The sequence below is a fragment of the Chaetodon auriga genome, chromosome 13 (genome assembly GCF_051107435.1).
Source record: "Chaetodon auriga isolate fChaAug3 chromosome 13, fChaAug3.hap1, whole genome shotgun sequence".
Classification (NCBI taxonomy): Eukaryota; Metazoa; Chordata; class Actinopteri; order Chaetodontiformes; family Chaetodontidae; genus Chaetodon; species Chaetodon auriga.
The window spans coordinates 5,955,203-5,976,674 of NC_135086.1; the positions used below are offsets into that span (position 1 = coordinate 5,955,203).

General features: G+C 44.0%; 1 protein-coding gene across 1 annotated transcript in view; it reads right to left on the reverse strand.

Moving 5' to 3' along the window:
- The window catches only part of tns1b (tensin 1b), a 151,368-nt gene that overhangs the window by 44,154 nt on the left and 85,742 nt on the right, over window positions 1-21,472 (reverse strand). Inside the window, exons 5-10 of the mRNA XM_076747214.1 lie at window positions 13,957-13,998; window positions 8,431-8,480; window positions 4,023-4,194; window positions 3,503-3,553; window positions 3,300-3,422; window positions 648-712 (exon numbers count right to left, since the gene is read on the reverse strand). Coding sequence (XP_076603329.1) covers window positions 648-712; window positions 3,300-3,422; window positions 3,503-3,553; window positions 4,023-4,194; window positions 8,431-8,480; window positions 13,957-13,998 — 503 coding nt within the window. The remainder of the gene's footprint in view (window positions 1-647; window positions 713-3,299; window positions 3,423-3,502; window positions 3,554-4,022; window positions 4,195-8,430; window positions 8,481-13,956; window positions 13,999-21,472) is intronic.

Genomic DNA, 21,472 nt, shown 5'->3' on the forward strand with positions numbered 1-21,472 from the left:
TAATGCAATATTTTACACAACGTCTGTTCATGTTCGGGCATTTGGCTGCTACTTAAGTTTTCAAAGCGACTCCGCGCCAGCTTTCAATTGACTTGTGGGATAATGGGATTACACAGCAATTTAATACTTTCGCCCGGGAGAGAGAGTGTTAAGATTTCTCCTGGCTGATCCGTGTTTCTTTGGAAAACAACAGGGAGTCATGCGCTCTTCTGATTATTTAGCATTTGTTGTGAAAAAATGTCCCGTTTTGGACTATCTCAAAATAAATCCAATAAAAGTAGAGAAAAAGCAGCCGCTTATAACTTTGAGTCCCATGATCGAGCGACTGTTGAAGCTAACTCGCTGCTTTCTGTTCATAATTATTATATAAAACGCTTTTCTGTGAATTTCTTTAAATGAAAGTGTTGTTCTCCAATGTTCTCATGTTCCTCCTCCATCTGTTCTTCGTGTTTGCCTCAGTCTTATGATGAACAATGCTGGTTTATCTAATTTTCCTCTAATTTCTCCTCCTCATGTCTCTGTTTATCTCCACATGTATTTTTCTGTTTACACAGAATTACAGATTCATCTCGCGCCCTCTCTCTCTGTCTCTGACTTTCTTTCCTCCTTCTGAAAGTCTGCAGGTAGAGTCTGGGTAAAAGACCTACCTGGCAGATATGTTGCTGTAATGCATGTAGGCTGCCACCACCACTCCAGTTCTGCCTCGGTTGCCCTGAAAAGACATGAATCAAGCAAGACTGTTAGAGCTGTCCAACTTGGCCAAACATAACATTTGATTATTTCTTATAAAAACAATGACATAGGTTCAAATCATTCAAATATCTATTTTTCTGTATTATGTCCATAAGAGGACAAACCAGTACATCAAGAGACATAACAGCTCGTATACGAAGACAGCTGATGTCAACGTAGGCGTGTCTCTTAAAAGAGATGCATACCTACACATCACAAAACAAACAAAACAATGTCCTGTAGTGAGTGTCTCTCAGAGCGAGACCAAATGAATGATTCATAATTGATGGTATTTGACAGCCTTATCTTTATACAGGTTGGTAATATTCATACTGGTGGCATCTACTGACCAAAATTCGGGGTTTGTTGTGAGCTCGCTTCAACTCGTTTCAACTTGACCTACTTTTCATTTTCAATCAGTGAAGGTGACATTGACTCCCGTCTGTCATGCAGTGCATTCAGTGCAGCAGCTCAGGCCCACAGGACAACCACTGACAGACAGCCATGGTGGTGTTGGGGTTTATTTTTTTTTTCTACAACTGAATTACATAATCAAATTTAGAATATTCTTTGACAGCCCTGCCATATTTCACCAACATCCAGACATGCTGCCAACATCTCTGGGCCTGAGCTCATCTCACATGGACTGACGTAAAGGGGAAAAATGTGACGAGTCTGCAAGAAGAAGACCATCAAAAAGAGGTTCAAAAGAGGTGTTAGTGTCCACGTCTAAAATCTGTGAAGGCACATGCAGGTTTTGGAGCAACATGTGCTGCCATCCAGCAACGCCTTTTTCAGGGATGTCCCTGCTTATTCCAGCAAGATGATGCCAAATCACATTCTGCACAAGTTACAACAGCGTGGCTTTGCAGTTAAAGAGTGCAGGTTATAGACTGGCCTGCTGCAATCTAGACCTTTCTACATGTAAAATGAAAATGTTTATGAAGCACAAAATAGGACAATGGAGACTGTTGAGCAACTGAAGTCGTAAATCAGGCAAGAACGGGAAAGAATTTCACTTTCAAAACTTCAACAGTTAGTGTCCTCAGTTTCAAAAGACTTCATGTTATTCAAAGAAAAGATGATGTTAGTTAAACACTGATTCAACATTAGAAATTAACTGAATCAATGCTACTAAAGTTTAAAGGTTAAGATGATGCTTCAGTGATCTGTTCAACAGCCCGATGCAGTTAAAGATGTACTCCACAACTTCAGCATTGTGCTCCCATAAAGCTGAGGGACTCATATGAGGCTTGAGATTAAATAAAAGGTCAAAATCAATGCAGTGATCTGACTTTTAGCCCCTTGTAGACGTCAAAATCCAAAATTGCAGGATCCCATAATGCGGCTTGATGGCATCTTCTTGCTAAGCCACCGCTGCTTAGTAAATGCCCCCCCCAAAAAAAGTCTGCACCATGATGTCATCAGGGTTATTTTTCAGACGTTAGAGACGTCCTTCGCCACAGCAGACACTTTAACAGTGTTTTTACAGGCTAAATAGTGCAGCTCAAGACTTTACCACAACCGACTGTAAAAGCGGTGGAGCATCCCTTTAAAGATCAGCTTACAGCCGTGATACCAAGTTCAATCATAAAAAAAAATTCAATTACACTGCATATGTGACTATAGCTGTTATTTATCCGGTTAAAAAAAATACTGGCTGCGTATTTAATGACTAGTTCACTGAGCTGAGGTCCAGGCACAGTAGTGTGTGGCCATGTGGCAACAAACCGGTCTCAGATTGCACCCGTTTTACACATCCATCTTCATAACAAGGATCACTGTGGAGGATAAGTGTGTTCCACATTATAAATATCACGGCCGCTTAAACAGCGTGGAGCCCAGTGGAAATGATTTGTTGATATGTGGAAACCCAACACGGCCCACTTCCTTAGTGACCACCACAGGCCCACGCTCATCACCAGCGTTACTCAACTCGCAGAAAAATAACAGCAGTTGTTATGGCAGCCGACTTATTTGTAACCTCCCTGTGGGAACCTCCTGGAACGAGGCGCGGAGCTTCAGGATCCAACGGTTAATTCTAATGTTGCAAAACACAATCAGACACACGGCGGGGTTAACGTGAAAATGATGAGGTATTACATTCCGGACCTCGGCCTGCTCGTTGTATTTGGACATACTTTTTATGGCTTGTGTCGGCATACTTAGGAGCCAGATGAGTGCGGTTTGCCACAAGAGTATAATGTGATGCAACTAAGTTTAGGCAACAACGGGAAAATATTGGTCAATTCTGTTTTTTATGGTATTGTTAAGAGTAAAAGGGTAAATAAATGTAAGTAGCCATGATGAGGGGCGTGCCTTACCCCCCTAATTTGTGTTTTCCTAACTGTCGTCCAGCACAGCCGAACCCAAAAAAGCACACAAAGAGACAAACTCTGACACACAGACACTCCGCCCTGAATGTCAGAGGTTCAGGGAAGGAGAATGTCATTACAGACGAGCTCCAAAAACAGCTGCAGCCTCAGGGGACGTGGGGGTCCTGAGAAGAGCCCCCTCTGCTGACAACAGTTACACTCTCACAGCATCCTCGCATCTCGCCGTCTCACCTTGTTGTGTATGACCACCACGTTGTGGCTGTCCGCGCTCAGCCAGGTGTCCATGGCCTTGCAGATGCTGCAGATTTTGTCCAGAGCGGGAGCATGATGGTCAGGCCAGCCGAAGTCCAGCACCTGAGAGAGGAGAGAGGCTGTCAGTCGGACTGACGGTGATAAGATACAGCAGAGCAGAGGAGGAATCAGACCAGGTTTACCTTTGGATTAAGTTGGCTGATGTCAAAACGCTTCTCGCTGAGGTTGAAGAGCTAAAAGGAAGTAAAAATAAACACTATTACTACAAACGTTTGCCATTATATATTGACACAGCAGAGGAAATGTGATTATAAGACTCAAGACTGTTGTCATTCTTTACTTTTTCAAAGCTGATCCATCACTGGAAATAAAGACGTATTACAGTGAAGAAGTCAGCCAAAGAGATTTCCAAAGTAATCTCAGGTAAACGTCCCTAAAATTAAACTAAAGAGTAGGACCTCTGATATACCAAAACCAGTAACACCAGCTCCCACACAGCGTCAGACCTGAACAGGGCTTTTCTAAAGTAACCTGGCCAAAACAGCAGAGTCAGATGTAAAGAGATTCATACAGATGTTATTTGTCTGCACTCAGAGATCAGCTGACGATCAGCTGATCCGGGCAGCTCTAATCTTCCTGCCTGAACGTTATTTGCCCCATTTGTTTTGGAGGTTCATTCCAGGCAGACACAGGAAGGCGTACCAGGTAGTTCTGGCCGTGTTTGGAGCGCAGCATGGAGGCGACCTCCCGCAGGTTGGCGGCGTAGCTCTGCTCCTCCACACTGCTGGGGAAGGAGACGGAGATGATCCTCTCTGTGATGTAGATCAGGTCCAACTCGTAGCTCTCGTCCAGGGCCTGCAGCAGACTCACACTCCTGTCACACAAACAGAGACGCTTTTACCCTTCAGCATCGCAACTGCCCTCAGCCATTTTACATATCAGCGAGCCCACGGTGCAAAACCAGCTGGCCCACAGAGGACAGCTTTAGGGATTTAATACCCAGAAGTAATGCAGCGCATGTGATTTATACACATGTGCTTGTGTTCATCAGGCCAGCTAGTGTTGATCACTTTAACCGCAGCAAGACAAGCTGACTGTTCTTCGTATGAACACTTTCCTTAGTGATGCTGTGTTGTGTAGTGTACACCATGTGAATTTAGATCATCCCAAATTAACATTATTTTCCTAAAATCTTCTGGTGGAAACGTTTAATGCACATGACGTTACTGCCCCATGATTCATTCCTGTTTAATATGGAAACACTCGTTTCTTTCACAGGGATGTCACAAGACGCATTATACTATCGCATCATTTCAGGCTCGCCCTCGCTTTAACTCCCATCAGTCCACATCTAAAGAGCCACTCATTTGGAGCCAGAGCAGAAAAAATGTGGCTGCTTCCTTCATCTGTGAGCCTTGTGTGTCCTTAATGCAGCAAATTACATGTCAGATTCAGCTGAACACACAACACCCTTATACAAGAAAGACATTTCCCAATATGGATAAGACTTTAACCACAATGACTTCACTTTAACCACCAGAGGGGCTCAAACGTGTCCCCAATATGGGAAGCTCTCCCCCCTGCATTAAACACATGTTGTGTTGTTTGACTGTGGTTGTCTGAGGAGGAGCTGATTAAGTAGATAAACACGTCAGATTGTGAAAATATCGCGGCACACCGAGTGTTTGTGCGCCTCGCAGACCAAACAAAACGTGCCGGTCACCGGCGGGGAGAAGTGTTTGGGTAGAGGTCTGCGTCGTCTGGAGTCAAATCGGGTCAGAAACGAGACGAACTGAGAGCTGTTGAAGGAGGAAGAGATAAACAAGAGACGGGAGAATGAAACTGTAAAGGAACAGTCTGCCAAAATCTCTCTACCATAAAATCTCATTATCTTCTTGATCTGCCTCGATCATATTGCTTCGGAGAATTTTTTATTTTGAAATGAAATGAAAAATGGCATGTTGAAAGAAATGGCTCAACATTTTGGGAAACTGCTCTTATTCACCTGCCCCCCGCAGACCAGAACCACTGTCACACTGGCCCTCCAAACACACAGCACCAAATAGCAGCCTGTTAGCTTAGCACAAAGACTGGAAAACAGTGGAAACAGCTAGCCTCAAGAAACAGTCCTGCACATGCTTCCCATAAAAAACGCAACATGTGGTTTTTGTTTTGCAGTTTTTGTGCAGATTAAACAGATTAAGATGTCATGTTAATTAGCCAGGCTAGTTGTTTCCCCCTGTTTTCTGTCTGCATGCTAAGCTAAGATAGCCAGCTGCTGGCTGTCACTGTATATTTACTGGACAGATATGAAAGTAGTATCGATCTTCTCATCTAACTCATGGCAAGAACATGAAAAGGAATATTTCCCCAAACATGAACTATTGCTTTAATTTCAGCAGCTTTCTCTTAGTTAAAAAAAAAAAAAAAGCAATGACAGATGTTTAATTTCACGGTGAACTACTCCTTTAAGTGGCCGAGCTGATGTTGTCTTTGTTAAAACGTCTGCAGGGAGCACGGACTGCGAGATGAAGCGGTTGAAGGAGAGGTGTCTGGCCCCTGAGCGCCCAGACTGCAGCATGTTTCCCACATTTGTCAGCTGTGAGTAGCCTCAGAGGAAATTGCTCATGTGTCTGGGAGAGGAGATCTCTCCAGGTTCACCATACAAATACTGTAGACTGCTCTGTACTGTACATCTGGACCCACTCAAAACCTGCTTACTGGAAATTATTCATCACTGGTGATAGAGAGAAACTGATATGTCACACATGTTCCCTCTCAAACATCCTACTTTTAAGTGCTCTGAGGATTGTTTTTATCATTTCTTTGACCTGCATCTCTCTTATTCTTTCTCTCCTTTTTTCCATATTTCTTAGTATTTCCTTTTCTCATCTATTTCCATTTCCCTCTCTGTCTCTGCACTTGCACGTCCTTGGCCTCCGGGTGCAGTCGGGGCCGATCTAGACCCGCGGTTTGGTCCCAGTCCAGATCCACCAGCATGCGTTGGCCGGCCGAGCGCCAACCTGATTCTCATCGGCTGAAGAGATGAAGCGATTGCTCTTTTTTCTGCATATCGCATTTGACGAATGACACATTATCTCCACACGCTCAATTTCAGCGCTGCAGTGATCTCATTTGTGCATTTGGAAAAGCTCCAACTGTGAGCTGGGAAACCTGACACACCAGGCTGTAAAAATCCGGCCAGATATTTCTTGGTAATAAAAGCGAGCAACCAGGACTTCTGTCTCTTCTAGTTAAAATACTGAGAGCCCTCCCTGATCCCGGCTTATGTCGTCATTCGGTCATACTTCCTGATGGCGAACACCTCCAGTTTCTCACGATCTCGAGGGTCAATGATGAGTCAAGGTCGAACTGGATTGAATTGATAATCATCACCACAGTCAAGCAAACAGATGACTTACTCTTGCTGCATAAGATCAACTCCATACTTACACTTAAAGCTACACTAACGGTTGTTTGTGTATTAACAATGGCTCAAACGAACATGAATAACATGAAATTGATCTCATGTAAAGACAAAATCTTTGTTATGGTGCTCAGGCCCACAGGCTTCACCCTCATCAAGCTTGTTTACAACTGTGGCGAGGGCACAGAAAAGGCTCTGATAATCAGAGCGTTCACTTCCTGTCCAGCACCACGCAGGACGCAGACAAAGTTAGCGACTAGCCCACTCGAAATCGTCTAAAAGGGGTGTCCAGAAACAGGCTTTTTTTTTTCTTTTTACTAAAATGTTTGCCATAAAAACTTCACAAGCTGATAAAATGTTAAAGCGTTGTGTTTACAGATTGCTCAGCTGCCCCCAAGTGACCAGAAAAATAATAAAATGCAGCTTTAAAACATCCGTCCAGCCAAACACCATAGATTCTGTTACAACTTTCTAGGCCTGTTATTTTAGGAGCAGCAGTTTGATAAAACTCTGTAACTGTAAATAACTTTTGAAAAAGCTCTGAATGTTACTGCTTATTACCAAGAACTTGGTACCAACGTGAGGGCACTAAAATATCAACAGCAGCTTCAAGCTTCAGATTCTTGTTGCACATTTGCTTTTCAACTGACTGTTTATCAGTTCAGAGATGTGTTTTGGAGGTGAGACGTAGAAACCAGACATGTAGTAACCTGTGAGTCGTATCTCAGCCCCCACAAGTTCACTCGGGAATGTTCCTAAATTTGCACATTAATTTGAATGCAAGACTGAACTATGCTTACGGATGTGCAGCGGGACGCACCATTGCAAAGCACAATGATCAACTCACCCATCAAAATGTTTCTGTAGAAGTTTGTGGTATGTTGTGTCTAGAGGTGAATGTGGTGCATTCACGGACAACCAGAAGTACCAAGATAAGAGCAATAAAAGCTGAATAGAGTGTTTCTAGTATGTTTACTCCCTCGTTAAGCTTACACATAAAATGAATTTGTCTTTATAAGAATGTAAATAATGTCTGGTCCCACTGGACACCTTCATTCCAAGTATCACAGGAGTTATATGACTGCTGTTGTGCATGTTTAAAAAGCGTTTGATTTTGCCTTTCTATGGGCTGTAATCTCCACACTGAATGAACGTGAACACGCACAGCTCTACATGCACTGATGCCTCAGATGCTGAACTGTTTTTATAACCCTGCGTCAACTCTTTGATTTGCTGGGAGGGAATCAAACTGTCACTCACGCCTGACACTGCATTTCAGCTTGAACTGTTGTGGTGTCAAGTTTTACACATTAATTACACAACTGACCACATCTGGGACTCCCTGAGGACGGAGGTGAGAGGGACTGACACCAAATATCTTTTTTGTCCAACAAAACAGTGTGAGGTCCAGTTCAATGGCAGGGCATGTTGCTTCCCTAAGTCCCCTGGCAACATCAGCAAATATCATATTACATGCAGACCCCTCATTTCAAAAGCTTCAAGCTGAATGTGACAGAGGATGGAAGAGCTTGTGCTTAATATTAGTTTGACCTTCTTCTTTATATGTTCGTCCTTTTGGAGAAAACAGCTGAAAACAGTTCCTAAAATAATTCAACGAATAGTCTAATAAGCCGAATGAAGCCTTTTATGGGAAACTTGGAGCTAGAAGAGAAGAGCTCTCACCTCGACGGTCTGCGCCGTGACTCCACACTCTTTGAAGATTTTGTTGAGCCCTGCAAAACACAAAGAAGAACAGAGCTTCATCACTGGCCTATGCATAACACCAATTGTTCCACTGATGGTGGATTTGTCAGTGATTTTACTGTTTATATTTTACTGTTTATATTCTAAAGAAGGAAGTGAACATTTGAAGGGTTTGCAGTTTCATTTAGGAGTTCCACATGTTCCATTTCAGTGAGGGGGATATCGTCAACAACCACTCTGCCTGAAATGAGCCAATGAACCAACTCCCTGCAATGTAAGACAGTAGACGAGGCAGCTGCATGTAGTTTCAGCATCACTGTGAATATAAACCTATAGGAAAACAAATTTGGATTTATTGTACACACAGTTCTTGGATGCACCTTGCGATGGGGTCTCTAACACGATGCTGTGCATGTGAGGGGGGCATCACATGGCACGCTCCCAAAGCAGGGCAGAGAAGCCCTTGCAGAGGAAGTTTGTCTGAAGGTGATTGACTGTGTTTGGCTCCACTAAGCCTCACCTCCCCCCTGAACCAGCTCGAGGAGAGGGTCAAAGGCCATGTGGACTTGTTCACTCCCCTGTGGTGTTTGGGTCACATGTACACAGGAGGGGGCTGTTATCCATCATCATCCATTAGATCAGACTGGCTGGCTAACCACCGGTGTCAAGAGCACCACTGGATGAGTTTCAGCCTGCTCTGCCCTCCTAACGCCCGACTGACTGTCAGTGTGCACATTCAAAACAAATGGAGATCCAGCATATGTGCATGTGATTAATCATGTGAGTGCTGTGTTATTGCAGCCCAAAACTACTATATTAGCAGCAGCTGTTCCAAAAAATGTGCTAAAAATTTGCAAACATTTTGTTTTCATTTTGCAATATTCACATTGCTAGAAGCAGGTGAAAGTTACAAGTCAGCTGTAAAAAACTAAAAATGACTTTAAAAGATTATTTTAAAAAGGAAGTCCTGTATGAGGGCATTCCTGTAGCGCTACCCATGTTTTCCTGATGCTGAAATTCGCTTCACCTGTGTAGTAGTTTGCTGCCGTGCATGCTCAGGTGGGAGGAGATGAGCAGACAGGTGGGAGGTTCATTCAAATGAGGCAGCGCAGAGCAAGTTGTTGGTATTTTGGTGGAAAATGGGTTTTAAACTTTACATCTCAGAAACACATCTGTTTCTGGTATAACGTCACTCTGCTGCCACTGAATACTTGCAGCAGACGCGCAGCCTCAATTGAATAATGCTTAAAATTATTCTAATTAAACTCTCTCCAGCCAGCTGACGCATTCAAATCTGCGACATTTAATGTGACAAAGGTGACAACATGAGTACATCGGTCTGCGCTGATCTATAAACGTGAGTGATTCTGTCACTATCTGCTGTCCACAGCTGCTTTATACTGTATGAGAAGCTTCTCTGTCAGTTGGTCCAACGTGTGCATCACCTGCAGGACACACATGTTGATAAACCTGCAGTCGTCTGCAGGGCTACAGGGGAACAACCTGAATTGTTTGTGGGGGTATAACCCTACTCAGCCCCACTCTTGCACTGTCAGACTTAGTGAAGTTACAGGGACGTTTGCTGAGTTTGATGTTTGACGTTTACTTGATTGAAAATTGATTCTTGACTTGATTCAAAATCAGATTACGGTGATTGGTAAAAAAAAAAAAAAAAAAAAAGGGGGCCAAGCATTCCAGCAGTTTGACCATTTCTGGCAGAAAATCTTACACTGATTTAAGAAAAAACAAAAACAAAAACAGAAGATCTTACAATATTGTACACATTGGTTGAGTTTATGTTAATCTGCAAATTCTTGGAGGGACTGAATGAAGACACATTTATTTATGAGCACAAACAATGATATAAACAAATCAGACGACACACCGTCTGCCTGGGCTCTCTGCTTTCCCAACAAATCCACTTCATCTCAACAAATTTATGCTCCGTTCCTTTGTTCCATCTCACATCTCACATCTCAAGTATTCACCAGTCCGCAGCCCAACCGAGGCGACACAAAGCAAATCCCCCATTTTCTGCCTGTGCTTCAGCCTAAACGTTTCAGTATGTTGCAAGGGGCTATAAAGTGCAGAGTTGCCAGAGGAGGACAGAGATGAATGAGCGAGAAACGGCCTGAAAGAGAGAATCCAGAGACAGATGCAGAGCATGAAGAGGGTAAAGGGTGCTTCTGCTAAGTGGAGCTATGATTCTTGCTGTGCGTGAAAGTCAAAAAAAGCCCAAAGTACTTTTAAATGGGCCACAGTGAGGTGAAAACCTTGGATTTCTGAATGGCAAGGTTAACATGTCCGACAAATGCCGGTAGCTGGACATGAAGTACACGGTGCCACCAGTTCAACCAGCATGCAAACAAAGGTCTTAATTACAGACTGGGATAGAGTTTGCAGGAGATGGTGTTTATATTGTGCAGTGAGGATGGCCGTTAATTCATAGCTTTTGCTTCAAATTACTCTGAATTGGTGTGCAGAGCATTTTATGTGCCACAATATTGAAGAAAAAGTGCAACCATCTGGGTAAATCAAAGCATCACAATGAAACTCCAGTCAGACAAGAACTTTCTCTGTGGTCACGCGGATGTTTTTGTCATTGAGAAACTGAGAGACATCATCATGATGTTCAAGTGCCGTGATTCTATGAATGGAATCGACTGTGCAGCCATAAAATTCAGTCAACAGTGTCTTCATGAGAACGACGCAATGAAGCAACAAAAGAAGTTTCCCAGCGCAGCAGCTCTGAAGCGGACCAAGACATCCGCTCTGAACATCTCACAATCCACACCCTAAGACCTGCTTCTGCTCTGAGAACGTGTTTTGAGAAGAACAGGGGGAGGCAAAGTCGTGGGTGAGGAGGAGGAGGAGGAGGGGGAGGAGGAGGAGAAGGAGGTGGGAACTGGAGTGGGGGGTCCGGCAGGCCTGTTTCCAGATGAAAACCATCTGCGGAGGTTGACTTTACAAGCAGGCCATTCAAATTAACCATCTGAGAGAGAGCAGGGGAGCGAAGGAGGGAGGGAGGGAGGGCAAAAGACGTTGGGGGCTGGTAAAAGTCCGCAAAGGAGACGAGAGAAACGATTCAATAACAAAGAAAAAACATGTGATGAAGGAGCGGACATGAAAAGTACACGCTACAGCACCCGTGGTGACTACTGTAAATCCATTCATCCATCCATCTGTGCGCCCTCCATCGCTTCCTACCTTCCTGAAAAGGTAGCCCGTACTCCATCGCCATGCCCCCCTCAGAGAGGAGAGCCGCCTTCTCAAAGACCCTCCTCGGTTCATCTCTGGAGAGCTGCCTCTCACTGCTTTCTGTCCGGCAGTGAACTTTCCTCTGTGAAACCTCTCCCTCTTCTCTGACAGCGGAGGAGGAGAAGGGGAAGAAGAAGAGGAGGAAGAAAAAAAAAAAAAAAAAAAGGGCTCTATTTTGGGCCGTTGCCTGCAATGGGCCACTTCATGCTCCAGCTCAGACCAGACTCCTCCACAGCGCTCCTCGTCCCGTCCTGTCCGCTCTGTGTTCTCCCTCCCTCTCTTCTCTCCCCTCTCTGTATTGGCCACCCTCCCCCTCCCACTCTGCCTCCCATCACGTTATCTCCCCTCATATTCCACTTTTCCCTCCCTCCTTCTCATCTTTGCTCGGATCTAAACTGTGATTTCTATCCCTTTGTGCCTCTGTAGGCCAACGTGTGGTCTGATGCACTTTTGTACACACAAATACACACTCATAAATCAGCTGACTGCAACTCCTCACCACCATGTGTGTTAAGTCACGTCCAACATCATTTTGTAAAACTTTCCTGCACTCGGGTGCTGGTTTTGTCAAGTATATCATGTTAGTGTTACATTTAAGTACAATAAGTGTTCATAACTTTCCTATATTTCCTGTAGTTTTTCGTGCCTTTCTGTCACAAATACAAGAAGTACAGTAGAGAATCTCTCATTCTAAAAATAGGCACTATTTAAAGAACAGGATGTTGCTACTTCTGATCAAATAACTGCCTCATTTTTAATGCGTACATCAAGGGGCTAAAAAAGACTTAATAATAATAATAGCAGCTGACAAAGCAGAGAAACACCAAACCAACCGAGGCAGGAACTGATCCAGCGGAGCGAGAGAGGCTCATGCTGTCATGAGACGAATCTTTTGGATGCTCCGAGGCGATGAGGCGCGGTCAAACATCTCCCAGACGTCACAGCAAATGCCCATGACCAGACAGCGGCAGCTGCACCCACACGCAGACACCAACTCATGCATATACACTCTAACACATGCATAGTGTACAGACTTATAATCACTGTGTGTTTCAGGCTCTGCCCGTTAGTTAAGGTGCAGACCAAATTATGACCTGAGACTGTCTGATGTGAAGCTCCAGCATGGCTTCATCACAGGCTGCTGCTCCTCTGTGCTGCACTGCAGGAGAAGACTGAAGAATAACATAGGAAATGCCAATAAAAGCAGCGCCACACACACACACACATACTGAGGGAGACACTGCATCCGTGTTTATTTTGGTGCTTGTGGAGAAAGTGGGTACTTGGCTTTGGGTGGTAACTCTAAATCGGTTACTTGATCCTTCCTTTCCCAGACAAAATACAACTCACAGGAAGTTGTGTCATAGACAGCCAGCGCCAAGTGAGTCCAAAGCAGACGTGCATATTCTAAGCTTTGCAGTTGTTGACTTGACATGCAGGTATGGAGGAGGGAGTCATTACTAACCCGAACCCAGTCCATAGTTGTCGTGCACAGGTGTTGTACAAAACAGTATTGGCATCATTTGCAATTAACCAATGTCGTCTGACAGTCTTGTCTGCGTGGGTGGAGGATTTGCATGACTCTGTCTGACATTGATTTCCAAAACCTCTTCAGTTTGTTAACGATCTTTTGAACCGTTTACATTCAGCAGCTGACGTCGACTTTTAAGCTTCCTGCATGTCTGTGTGCACCGCAGGTGACACAAATCAGCAGCTAATCACACAGTCAAGGCGAAAGGTCTAATGGGAACAGAATCAGCTGTTTGGTACAGCAGCCTGGCTCGATTCCCGGCTCAGAAATCCCTGATTGTCTTGTTTTAAAACTGCGATTTGAGTCGGTCATCATCAAGTACAAAAAGCTAGTACTTTGTTTTTAAGGTCAACATTGGATATGTGTTTTTTTTTTCTTTGGAAACACCATGAGTTTGGCGGTAAATTGGAGTCCAGTCCAGTCCAAAATACCAACAGGAAACAAACAGTTTCTGTGGACTCCCATACTTTTATTTCTCTTATATATCAAGTGTACACCCAAAGTTCTTCTCTAAAGCATTTTAATGATGAATGTTTCAGCTGTTTTTCATTATTAATACCCTTCTGACATCAAACGCATGATCTGCCTGCCATCATCACAGAGGCAGATACTCCAACTCCTTTAATTCAATAATCTAAACAAAAGAGATGAGTGGACCTGAGAAGAAACACTGAGTGAAGACAGTGAAAAGTGAGCACATGTACACTGAAACTCACCATGGTGTCTACATGTTTGAGGGGGAGGTCGCTGCTCGGTGCCTGTTCAGAAAAGACACAAAGGGACAGAAAGGGAGATCAATACCTGCAACATTTCATACCTCAAAAACTCAGCACCGTGCTATGTTATGTCATGTCACATCATCTCCTCTCACGCTACGTCGAAGCAACACTCAGCGCCATTCTTTGCCCTAATGTGGCCTGGAGCAGAGCGGGGCTCCACCTTGAATGCGTGGGACCGTCTATAATCCCTCTGTGCAAATATTTACACAAAGAGACAAGTCCACTTCCATTAGCCAAGACCAGAGAGTCCATCCGTGGAACTCGCTTTTTCAGCGCCATATACAGATATGACCAGAGAGAGAGACAGAGACAGAGAGGATCAGGCCAACAGGGACAGAAGGGGGGAAGACAGAGGGGACAGAGGGGACAGAGAGCAAAGATAAAAGGCGGGAAAAGGAGGACAGTCAGGACAGGCTGAGACAGAAAAACTAAGACAGATGGACAGGCAGGCTTGGGGGTGTAGAGGGAGAAAGATGAAGGTAAAGAGAGCAGAAGAAGAAAACATCAGAGCAGTCCATGATGTCATGAGCCTGTGTGGGCTTGGCTCGCCGCAGACTACCACACATGCACAGATGTTACATACTAAATGAAGCATGAAATATTCAGTCGAAAACATCAGTCATATCTGTACGCAGCAGAGAGGAATTAAACGGCATGTGGCACTTTTCAAAGATGTGAAACCTTTTCTTATTGTACATAACATTCAAGAAATGAGTGCATCTGTAGGTGTTTTCGGATAGAGCAGAGGCGTAGTGTATCATGTTTGGATAGTTTTTTCAAATGAAACACCATTTTAAAAGATTTTTTTAACATTTTCTAGCCCAGATATCCCCCCCCAGAAAGCTCCACTGAGCTGCTGGGCACTGTAGTTTTTTGCAAATGTTGCTCAAACAGGAGAAAACAGTGCACTTGCTGGGGACTATTTTCAGCAGCGGATTAGTACACATTTGGAAAAATGGGAAGAATTGGCAGCAGCAGGATGCGGTATGTGGGATTAAATGTAACAGTGTGGCCCATAATGTGTTTTTTTATAGCTTTTTTGGCTAACAAAGGGGCTCTATGTCATGTATAAGGCTTTCAACACGCACAAAATGATCCTTCTTCACATAAAAATAAAGCAGAACATCGTGAGGCTTGTCCTTTAAGATTTATGCTGTTACATATTGGAAATCATAATTTGAATCTCCATGGTAGTGATCACTGGACAGTCCCACACAGAGAGCTGGGATGCTCTGCTTCTGTAGAAAGCTTCAGTGGAATATAAACAGTAAATGCAAAGGGTAAATTATAGTCCCCAGAATACAGACTCCAAACGCCCAGAGTAAACCACTGACCAGTAAATCATCCCAACTTTCCCCCAAATTCCAGCCTCACCAGTGACATACCAACTTACAACATTTAAAGACAAAATGCTGATTAAATTACCAATACAGCACACTGCCAACGCAACACAGATGGGAAAATTACCTTAATGTCAGCCGTGACTATCTGCTGTCTACCGGGTAGGTGTGTGCTGTTGCACATCAGACACATGGAAGACAGAGTTACGTCTAGGAATGAAGGAAAAAGGAAACACCCGACTGATGTTTGAGCCTTTAAGTGCAGACTGTGGATGTGCTCGCAGACCAAAATTTGCAGCCGCAGGCATTTTCACACAAATAGGCCCTATTGTGTGTTCACCCAGAAAAACACACACAGACACAAACAATTCTCACAGTGATATATTCTAACATGTGCGTTTCCGCTTTGTGCAATTGCAGCCAGATGGCCAGAGTGTGTGTGAGAGTGTGTGTGTGTTGTCGTTGGGACTAATTCAGAAAGCATGAGAAAGCCTGGGAAGCTGTGTATCAGCGAAATAGCGCTTAGAGGAAGTGTTTGCAGTCTCTCTTAGTCCTCTTCAAAGGAAACATTTGAAGGGGAGCTGAGGCACCGAGACCAGTAACGGTATCAAAGACTTTTGATTTAATCATGACAATTCTTGCAAGCCATGCACAATAAATCTGGTCCCAAATTCAAAGCCAGGACCGGGTCTTGGCTTTCATAGGCTGTATATTTCATAGACTCAAAACCATTAAATGGTTTAAATTAAATATAGAACGGCTTCCACTCTAACTCAGAATCTGCTGTGTCATCGTGAAGTTCAGATTCAAGGTCGATCCTCGGAGCCCCGAGCTGTGTTCAGAGTCATAATGGATGAACGGGCTGCTGGCTGTGTTTATGTTCTGGTGAGAAACTCCGACAGACGCCGCTGCAGTCACAAGCTAACGGGGAATCAAAGCCCTGAAAGCACACTGATGTCACACGTAAGGCCTGATCATATATACACTATGGCACAGTAAATGCACAGAAATCTTCACTTCAAATTCAACTTTGGTGAACAGAGCTTGTTTTTCCCTCTTCGGTCACTCTTCACTGAATCAAACGCTGTCCAGTCCTTGGTGAATCTAACTGCACAGTTAGACAGGAAAAAGCTTGGAGAGCAGTTGTGACTGACTAGCACATGTTAGCATTGATGTGCCAGCTACAGTAGTTCAGAAACCAAGCTTCTAGCTCCATCTATTTCTAGAGAACATGCAGATGAATTTCGTTGGGCCCCAGTCTGGTGTGACGTGTATTAACACTGGAGGAATAATGCTATCTTGTGGGAAGATCTATCCCATTAAACCAAGCACTTCTGATTAAACAGCTCGATGTAACAGTCCCTGAAAACAGTCATTGTCATGTTGCTTGTTGTCTTAATGCAATACAAATACCTACTGAAAGCCACAATGAGTATATAATATGAAATTTCCAACGTCAGTGCCCCTCAGTGAACAACAGAATCCTGAATCAGATGAGAAAATCGTGATCTTAACTCTCATGAACTGAATCTACTGTGGCGAAACAGCAAATGTCAGGCGCACAACCACAGAGCAGATTGCTGCAGACTATTCAAATAAAAAACACCAGTCTGGTCTTAAAATACAATTACAAAAGATCCAAAATTAAAGAAGACAAAAAAAGAAATTCACTGTTCTGTAGCCAAGAGCTTTGCAGCACCTGCAGGGAGAAAACACAAACAGCACACTTCCAATGCACTGAACACGTAAGTACACACGTCTGATCGTGCCTTACACTCTGCATTCTTACACTATGGATGTTTGTGGGATGGAAAAAGAATAAAAAACGTTCGTAGCACACCCCTCGCTCAGAGCCATGGCATCACCTTGAGCCAAGTCATCTGAGCATCATGTTGCGTTTGTTCTCATGAGAGCAGCTAAATGCAAGCTGTTCATCTCCAATGCAGCAGCAAAAAAGTAACAGATGTAATAATATACAAAGGGTTTAATACATGTTGGCTTCAAAAGGGAAACAAGTTGAGTATTTTCTGCTTCACAGTTCAGAATGAATAAAATCTGGCAGGTGGAAGAGTCGTCGATCAATACCAGTGATTGGAATCGCTCTGATAGGCGCTTACAGCTGCATCCTGTCCACATCTGCTGATACTGGCCTCGATTTTAGACAAATTCTGCTAATGTTCCACCAACCTGGTTCTTATTTTCCTGCATTTAGACACCATTTGTGTCAGTTACGTTACACCGAGGAAGGATGCAACACAGAGAGATGGTAAAAAATTCAAGAACTTAGAGTTAATAATTATTATTTAGCTTTTTCACTGAATCACATATATAAAAACAACTTTATTTGCGGGTAAAACTTAAAGACTGTGTGCACAACTACGGCAAATACAGTTAGTTCACTTACTCTTTGCCTGCTTTATGTCTTCCAAATAAATTTAGACAACATGGAGCGTCTGTTTATAACTCATCTGAAGTGATGTAACCAGTGTTCCCAGATCTAAGCAATGAAGTAATGGAGTCCAATGTTATTATGACTTTCTTTATCTGATGAAAGCGGTAATAAAGAGGAATTTCCCCTTCTTACCCTACACACTCCTCATTCACAGACGAACACTGATTATCTGCAGCAGGACTGAGTTTACGAGCCTCCTGCTTGGTTAGTCATGTTCGAGCGTCCCTTTAAAAAGTGTCACGCGGAAACGCACAGATGATGAGAGACCACGGCCACGTGTCTGCGTCCTGTAAGTACAGCCTATCAGGACGACTTCAGCCACAGCGCTTTATCTCTGCCAACGCCGTACCATGTGCTTTCTTTCACATGAGCACAGAGGCTCCTTTGACCAATTTACCAAATTATAGCCCACTCCTTTAGCAAAGCAGAGATAGCTGGCATTGCTGGGAGTTTCCCCCCTGAGCGGCGAGGATAAACGTAGCCCAAAGTGCGGAGCCTCCTGGGAAATGACCCAGGGCTAAATATACAGCCGAGCATCTTTAGAGCTCGGGACACAGCCCATTTAGCTCGGCCCAGCCAGCTGAGCGTGGACGGCGCAGCGGTTAAAATCAGCGCTTTGGGTGTGTGTGAGTGTGGGTGTGAGACGAGGAGAGGAAGCAGACAGCATTGATTGTGAGTGTTGGAACGACTCAGTGTTTACGTTCAGTCAGCGAGCTGAACAGGCAATAACTGACTGTGTGTGTGCGTGTGTGAAACTGAAAGAATGGAAGGTGTATGTTCATGATTCTGTGTGTGCCATCATGTGTGTGTTGGGTGTGCGTTCACATGCTCCCCCCTGGCAGAGCGAGTGCAGCGTCACTAACCACACATGGGAAGCTCTGCTGTTGTTTTTCCTTGCGTCTATGTGTGTGTGCCGAGCGCCACTCATCCTTTCCTCTGCCTCTTTCTCCCCGGACAGCCTCGTATATTTTTAGGACAATTGCTTTCTTTGGAAACCTAAAAAGCGCACACACCATCTGGATTGGCAGCCGAGCGGCTGCGCACCAGCTCTACTCCTATGTTTACAGTGCACGTTGGACTGCAGCCCACACTGAGAGCTCAGCGGTCTCAGACAAGCCTCGATGTGCTTATGTTTCGGCTAAGCTGCTGGAATGATGCACAAGCTTTCATTTTGCTTTGATGAGAAATTAGGCAGCACTCCTTGCTGGTAATGAAATGAGAAGATGAAAAGCTAACTGTGCATTTTCAAGTCATGTTACACTAAATTATTGTTTGAGGGAACTAATTAACAGAGAGTATAACACATCCCAGAACAGGAGACATGTGTACAAGCTTTACAGTGTTTTCTCCTGCAATTAATATTCCCAAAACAATGTAGGCTGAGGAAAGAAATAAAACCTAAACAGTGATTGGTTCTTCTGAGAGGCCACTTATGACTTACTGTGAATGAGTCTCAAATGAAATTATGTTTGGAGATAAATTCTGATCTTGTTTTAATCCAGCTGTTTGGATACTTCTGTCTCTGGTTACTAAAAATCTGCTTTTGTTGCCTGATTTGTGTCAAAGACATCACACTGGGCAGCAGACTGCCAGATGTGACCCAGGATACCTGTAGGGGCTCCCAGCTGACGTGTGCAACAGTGCCTTCTAGTGGGAGAAACGCAAACTGCACACCCAGACACTGGCTGACATAAGGATGGTTCACCTGAAGCCTTTGTTTCACAGTCAGGCTCATTCAGTCATTGTAAATCTCAGCAACAGCTACTTAGTCACTGTGAGAAGCTGAAAAGTCTAAATGCTGCATCTTGAGCTCCACTACATGCAGGAAGTGGGTGAAAACTGTTTGTTCGCCTTCAAAGTAAAAGCACAGCCGCTTGGCAGCAGTCTCAACAAATGTTTTCCCCACTAGTGGCTGCCTAAAAAGGCAATCCTGCTTCACTGGAGCTGAAGCCACCCAGAGCCAACTCTGAAAAGCTGATGCTTCAAATCTAGTGGACACAAGGAATGTTTGCTGTCACCTGCAAAGACGATTAGTTCACTGCGGTTTTTAGCATAAAGCATCCAAGCGTTCATGCTTCCTATGATATGCAGATGTGCACATTTTCCCCCCAGAGGAGAGAAATCAATATCACCATATTAATAAGAACAGTTTAGCAGCTTGAGAAACGTATACAAAATGACATGTAACATAAACAAACTGATGTTCAAACTGTCATTCACGATTATATTTTAAGATTTGACGGTCAGATGTGCAAAACAACACTCATTTTGCCAGTTTTTTAATTTCTAATAACTTGTAATGATTCATTTGGACGGCTCCATTTTGTAAAATCAATAACACAATGTAGCCATAATAACAATACCATACCACTACAGTCAATAAACAATATTATTCAGTTATGGCCCTGCCCTATTACTTCATCAGACTCCTGATCAAAAGGGCACAAACACACACACAAACACACACACGCACACACAGCTGTTACGCTCTCATGCTCCGTGGTCCTTCATCTGCAGCTTTCACACAGCCGTATCCCAGAAATGTAAACACGGTGCTGAGGAAGGGGGGACTGTGTGGGCCCGTGTGCAACCAGGGTGAGGGTGAAGGTTGGAGCGTGGACGCTTATTCCCACCCCTTTGGGGTAGAGGGGCTTCTTGAATGCCATGGATCCCTGAGGACCAGAGGAGAGGAGAGTGGACGGTCCTGGCTGTGGGAAAAACCCCTGAGCCGTCTGTGACCCTAAACCACCTCTGACTTCTCTGTGTTTCTCACCCCGCCTGTCCCTGCTCCAACTGATATGGACCGAGCGCTCGCTGTTATGTAACCAAAAGCCTTTTCCAACATGTGAGAGAGGAGGGAGTCTCTGAAGGCATGTGCCAAGCAATTTCACTCTATGTGTGTGTGTGTGTGTGTGTGTGTGTGTGTGTGGGTCTACTCAGTCCCACCCACATGCACGCACACAACTATTAAAGCTATTAAACTTGTCACCTTTTCTCCTCCGCTCTTAATATTTAAACTCCCAATATGGTAATAACGCAGAAAACATCAGGAAAATAACCAAGAAAAGAACTTGTGCAAGCCTTATCTGGACTACTGTACTTCATCACTTCATTACTGTTTTCATTTCTTTGGCCTCACTGAACTCATGCATGTGAAAAACGAGATGTTCTGAGCATTGTGTAATCATTTATTAGTTATAGTAGCAGACAAGTATGCATGTAATGTAGTTAAGTGACAAAACAGGCTGCGTGTCAGCGTCTTGAAAACTGTCATTATGAAAATAATTCATTGGATTGTCTTCTGATCTGTTGGTTCACATCCTGTTGAGTTTAACCACAGCAGCAGACTAAAGCCTAAGTCACCCTTGCCACATTCATCTGCACTGAAGTATGAACGAACCATAAGAGGCTACAGGTATGCTAGTAGCTCCGGGTAGGGGTTCACTTAGGGATAAGAGTGTTTAGAGCTAACTGCTAACGACAGCATGCTAACGTGCTCGCCATGATGACACTAACATGCTGATGTTTAACATGCACAATGTTTCCTGTGTTTGTCATGTCAGTTTTGCATATTATCTGCTAACATTTGCTATTTAGCACTAAACAAATTATGATGTCATTAGTTTTGCAGGTACAAATGACCTGATGGCGCACTAGATTG